General features: G+C 44.3%; 1 protein-coding gene across 1 annotated transcript in view; it reads left to right on the top strand.

Annotated features, from left to right (window-relative positions):
• The first annotated feature begins 462 nt into the window (after positions 1-462).
• ATLIG4 (DNA ligase IV) overlaps positions 463-6,000 on the top strand; it is a 205,995-nt gene continuing 200,457 nt past the window's right edge. The window contains exon 1 of the mRNA XM_087387540.1: positions 463-1,027. Coding sequence (XP_087243666.1) covers positions 698-1,027 — 330 coding nt within the window. The 5' untranslated portion in view covers positions 463-697. The remainder of the gene's footprint in view (positions 1,028-6,000) is intronic.

The following is a 6,000-nucleotide window of genomic DNA, read 5'->3' as shown; positions in this document are numbered from 1 at the left end:
TCTCAATGGCTGCAAGCTCTTGTGCTACCAATTAAAATAGGGTGCGAGGGGTCGACATGTAAGGTGGTGCTAAAACAAACCTCTACATAGAAGTACAAGAATAGCTACAAGACTTGCAAAAATCATGCATTATAAGTAGCTTATTGGTATCACGCTGATAGCTCACTACTTGTTGGTAGGTGTATACATTATACCTAGCCCATTAGTATCACAATATTAGGGTTGCTACACATTGAACGGGTGCTAGTTGACCTCATTGCGTATCCCCTTTACACATAGAAACCGGGCGGGGCATTTGCAGTGTAGGCATCTATTGCACTGGTCTAAGCTGTTGTATCCCTATTGGTCGAGAGGTTGAGCCCCACGAATGCCACCTGGGGGTGTTTGTAGTTTCACAACCAATACATTTGGCTGTCCGCCATGGGAGCGATGCAGAGGTGGTCCTTACCCCATCTATGTATTTGAATCTCACTCATGGAGTCATGACTCAGGGTAAAGTTGACAGACACGTGGGAAATTAAGATTAGCTTGAAGGAGAAATTCAAAGGTACAGAGGGCGATGACCTTGGCGCGTATATGGATTCATAGGGGCTCGATCCTTTCAACGACTGAATTGGGCTCATCGAATTCGGATTTGCTGGTGATTGTTTGATTCAGATCACAACAGATTGTTGACGATTCCTGCATCGATTTCACCATGTCTGACAGTACCGTCGATTTCAGCGTGCTTTGTAGCATGCTGGAGGCCGTCTCCCGCACCAAGAAGCTGGCCGTGAAACGCAAGCATCTTCGTACTTTCCTCGATCATGTCTATACTGACCATGAGTTCTTTAGTGCTCTTCGACTCCTCTTGCCAGCATTGGACAAGGAAAGAGGTACATATGGTTTGAAGGAGACCGCTTTGGCCAGGTGCATATCCGATGCCTTGGGTTTGGCTAAAGACTCCGAGGATGCAAAGAAGCTTCTAAATTGGAGAAAGACTCACGGGGGCACTAATACTGGAAATTTCCCTCTCGTGGCAGCAGAGGTAAGCAATAGCCTGATTCGATTGCGAAAGCGTGAAGGACATAAGCAAACCCAATTAAATTAGGACGTGGAAAAGCGACCTTCTTCGTAAATTGCTACGTGACAATCATTGACAGAGTTTTACTTGGAGCATAGGAAAAGGACCGATAATGCATGGTTTGGGCTTTTCCCGTCGAGGCCCACAGTTTCTTGTAGCGAGACAGACTGGCAGTGAAACGACAATGCTTTAATTACGAATCAAATATTCGGTCGCGGATCTTTAGCTTTCCGTAACTCCCAGCACAGCAATGCTTTTGTGAAGTCTGCTATCTGCCTCGGGCAAACGGCGATGTTGGGCCGATTTGTCAATAAGAAAGATATAATGTGGCAGAGGACGTCCAACGTTTTCTCTGTTGTGTTTTTACATAACTCCCCATGCGCAACTCCATGAGCTGGTGCTGCACTTTGGCGACATTTTACCTATTTTGGGCATTACAAGTCTCTTGTCCGGCTAGGGAGATCATATCCGCAGAGAAGGCATGTCAACACCTCTGTCAGCCAGATACAAGTCATGTGAGCCATAAGGCAAGACTCAAGTCCACAAGTAATGGGCAATCGTCTCCAACTCCCCGGCGTTGCAACAAAAGCAGGTCCCAGAATCCGGAACACTCTTACGGTTCTGGCAAGAGACTTCTGGGTTCCAGGTTCCAGTTTTGGTTCCCAGGGTCACCAGTTCATGTGCTCTGCAGCCCGGAGAAACGGTTACAGGTTCTATGGTTCTGGACCCTGGTTCTGAGGGTCCATTTCCCTGCTGGCTGATCCATTTTTCCTAAGTGAACCAAATGTATTACCTATCTAATAAAAATTCACTATTTTATGCTGGAAAAAACAAAGGCAGGTCCAATATCTCTGCAATAGGAAGGTCTCCATGGGCCACCAGGCTTGATATCTAAACTGCCATATCCTGAAGTGGGCAATTGTCTCCAGGTCCTCTGCCTTACAATGATGGCAGGTCCCATCTCTGTACAATAGGAAGGTCCTTGTGGGCTACCAGCCAGGAAAGTATGATATCTTCCTTGGTCATATGCTAATCCAAGGGTGGAACCAAAATTTAGTGAGGATCTCATGTGGTATGTGTTGCTTCATTGAATGATATTCTTGTGAAGGGCTCCAACGTGAGGCATCTAGTTGTATTAGGTACGAGAAGGGTACCTCCATTGTGCCCTTTGATTGCCCAATCCGATATAATCAGAACACTCTACTGGACTGCCCTCCCAGAGCCAAAGCGTCCTAGAGAGCCTCGTGGAAACTGGCAGCCCTGCAGGCCAAACCTCACCCTTGGCGTTCCATACCACCTGCTGAACAAGTGCGCTGGTACCTCATTGGCCGGTGTGTGCAACTATGGCCTTGGCCCTCCCTTTATAGCCTAAGGGAAGAGTGCTCACCAAGAAAGCCAAGAAAAGCACACAAGTGCCAAGAAAAGCAAGAAAGCAATCTTGGTGACCCATGTTCCCACAGATAGCACTCTAGCCCCCGTCATCTGCCTGCCTATCCCTAGCATGCACATGACATACTCCCCTAGCTCAAAAGCTCACTCTAGAGCTCATAAATACTTAGTAGTAGTCAACTTGCTAGAGACAGCCCACTATTGGTCGAAACCAATAGGCTCAAGGACAAACTATCAAGAGACAACCCACATATTGGTCGAAACCAAGTTGCGGCCTGCTGGTATTGCGATAATTCTTTCCATCTTAAATGGTGCGTTGCCCTATCAGCTAGATTTAGATGCTTGTTTGGGAGAGACTAAAATGAAATCGTTTAGACTTGACAAGCAGTTGTAACTTGAATGAAGAGATTTTGGACTACTTTTTGATTAGCCTTCTCTTTTAGTGCTAGTCTTCGTCATGGCTGAGTCTGCCCTTCACCTCCGGAGTGCGGATAGAAACTCAGTATGAAGACTTTGTATAAACGGATGCTCAAGTATGTGTGGGTGTGTGGATTTGTATGTGTGAGAGCATTTTTTTTACTATGGTCTACACCCACTATTGGGCGCTGATGGCATCAGTGGGGATGTCATAGTAGCTAGTCCCTGCTACGCATGATGGAGTTTATGGTTTTCAATCTTATGAATGACTATCATGAGATTGAAACTGCACTATGTTGTGTTTTAGAGGATGGGTTTGGGAATGTTCCTGGATTCATCTAGGTATAGGCTCAAGGACAAACGATCAAGAGATCCACCTGCTCAGAGCCATCACATGAGCATGAAGTCCTGGTCTGTCAAATGAACCATTTGGCAACTCTACTCTGACAATGCATGGTTGTGAACTCCTACAAGGAGTATATAGTATAGGTGAGTGAAGGAAACAATACTACTATGTGTCGTGATCATCTATCAAGCCTTTGTGGCTAATAGTTTTGTATACTGCAACAAACCTGGTAGGGGTGCATAGTCTTTTATCTAAAGGTTTCTTTTGTATTGCATGTGATCTTTTGTCACACGAAATCCTTTTCTATCTCAGATTGTTTCTTTTCTTACCTTCAGTGGTAATAGAGCAGGCGGTTGGCCTGCGGATTGTGGCGTGAACACGTGGCGTCTGCGTGACTGTGTATGTGGCGGCTGACACTGACTGTGTGACTGCAATGGCGTCTGGCGTGGGAAGTGGTGACCCGCGTCAATTCGTGTGTTGTGAAAAAGATCTGTCCAGCGCTTCAAGGGTTGACTTGGCCCTGTGTGGGTGGTCACCATTATTAGTATGATCCGGCCTATTGGGGGTGATCAGAGTTTGTTTGCTGGGGATGCGTCAATTTTACGAGCAAAAACCTATGAGCAGGTTTATACGAGCGTGTTTTTCAAGAGATTTTAAAAATAGTATTTCTTTAGGAAACATGGTTTTTACACTTTTATCTTTATTAGAACTAGATCCCTTTATCATAAAATTATACAGACTAGTCACTCATTCATTTCTACATAACATAAATCTTCTTATTCATAGACATCCCTTTGTACCCTTGTTATTACCTTAAAAAAGTATTGAAAAATAATTCATTTAAGAAACGTCCCTCATAATCACTCTCAATATCATAATATTATACATAAATAATTACTTATTAAACACATTTATATCATATATCAATATCTTTCAAGTGTTTTTATAGTATTAATAACAAGATATTTATGGACATGTTTCTACCGAAGTTTAAATTACTATAAATAAGTATTAACTTGGGCTTATATATCACTCTCATAAAATACATGTAATATTTAATACTATATATGCAAGGTTTTCCAAAATATAACCCCATAGATGTGCTCAAATGGGGTTTTCCGATCAATTTGAGTGGCTGAATGACTATATTTGGACATTGGATGTGAAAGTTATGTCACTTTTAAAAGTGCTGTCCAAGGTAGTTTCGCCAGCGAAACTACCTTGAAAGACCTTGTTCAACTTGGGTTTCGCTGGCGAAACTACTTTGATGGCTTGCTTCAATGAGTTTACTTTGGAGAAACCCTTTCATGAAGATAGGTTGAGAGAGGTTTTTCAATGTCACCCCCTATTAAGTAAAAAGTTGTAAGAGAGATCATAAGGGAATTTTCATAGAGAAGTCTACTCTACATGTGGGTTTCTTCAAAAGCCATCCCATTATGTTCTCACCATTCCAAAAGATTCACATAAATATTCGTGTATAAAATAGGCATTCCTATAATACTTTTCATATTTCTAAGTGAAACTATGTTTTCTTATGATCCATTTTTGTCATATTTTTGCATAGTTGGAAGCTTTTTTTTTCCTTCGCTCGAACGCTCGCAAGATTTCGCTCGAAAAATGCTCGTCCCCGTTTGCTGGTTGGTCAGGTTTATTCATGGGGTTAGGCCCATGGGGGGGTGTTGGAAGGTATGGTCCTAACCCCCTTCATGGTGGAACCTTGGTGAAAAATATGTGTGAAGTATTAGAGGGCTAAGAGGCCCTTGGGACGGATGCGCAGGTGACATGTGGATAATTGGGCCTAAAAAAATCCCATAAGCATGGGATGATCATGGGAATCTTGGGATATAAAGAAGGACTTTGAGAGACCCTCCCTATATCCTAGTCGGCTCTTTTTGGGAATGGGGAGGCATGTGGGCTAGGAGGGTGGGCTAGGAGGCGGGGGAGTGGGACCCCCTGTACTCGGCGCTCCTTGTGACATGTGGCAGCCATGCAGAGGCTGCCTACATACCTCACAATCACTTCAACCACAATCAAGGTCATCCACCATAGGGCAGCTCTGATACCATCTGTCATGTCCTCATAGATCTAACCCTATCGGAACCATGGTCTACAACACCAGAATCATGTGCAGGCAACTTGCCACCCAACCATGCTGATCTAGACTCGATCAGCCCCTTCGAGCCCGGCCTAGAGAGCCTCGTGGAAACGTCCAGCCTTGCAAGCCAAACCTCACCCTTGGTGTCCCATACCGCTTAGTGAACAGCTAGCGTTGCTAGCTCATAGCTCTGCTCCCTCATTGGCTGGTGTGTGCAACTATGGCCCCGGCCCTCCCTTTATAACCTCAGGGAAGAGTGCTGGCCAAGAAAAGCCAAGAAAAGGACACAAGTGCCAAGAAAAATGAAAAGCAATCCTGCTAACCCATGTTCCCACAAAGAGCACTCTAGCTCGTCCTCTGCCTACTTGTCCCTAGTGTGCACATGTCAACTAGTACCCCATAAGGGGCACTGAACATGCATTTTTTGGGATTTAATGAAAGAGTGGAATCGACAATTTATAAACACCTTCCTTAGGCTGATGGAGTGTCCCCAGGAATCGCACACCGAAGTGTTTAACCATGGAATCAAACTTTGTGTACTTCACAACCATATGTGTATGTGCAAGCTAGTAAATAGATAGAGATCCAAGAGAGATATAGCACCAACAAAAGTATATTTCTGTCCAAAAATGGATACAATAGGCGAGAGGCATGAGTCCCACCAAACTGTGGTCCTCAGTCCTTACCAAA

Source organism: Dipteris shenzhenensis, chromosome 2 (genome assembly GCF_047967505.1).
Source record: "Dipteris shenzhenensis isolate YYH24624 ecotype China chromosome 2, Dip_SZ_1.0, whole genome shotgun sequence".
NCBI classification, from domain to species: domain Eukaryota; kingdom Viridiplantae; phylum Streptophyta; class Polypodiopsida; order Gleicheniales; family Dipteridaceae; genus Dipteris; species Dipteris shenzhenensis.
Note: the sequence above shows the minus strand (reverse complement) of the source record. Positions and strands in the feature narration are given on the sequence as shown.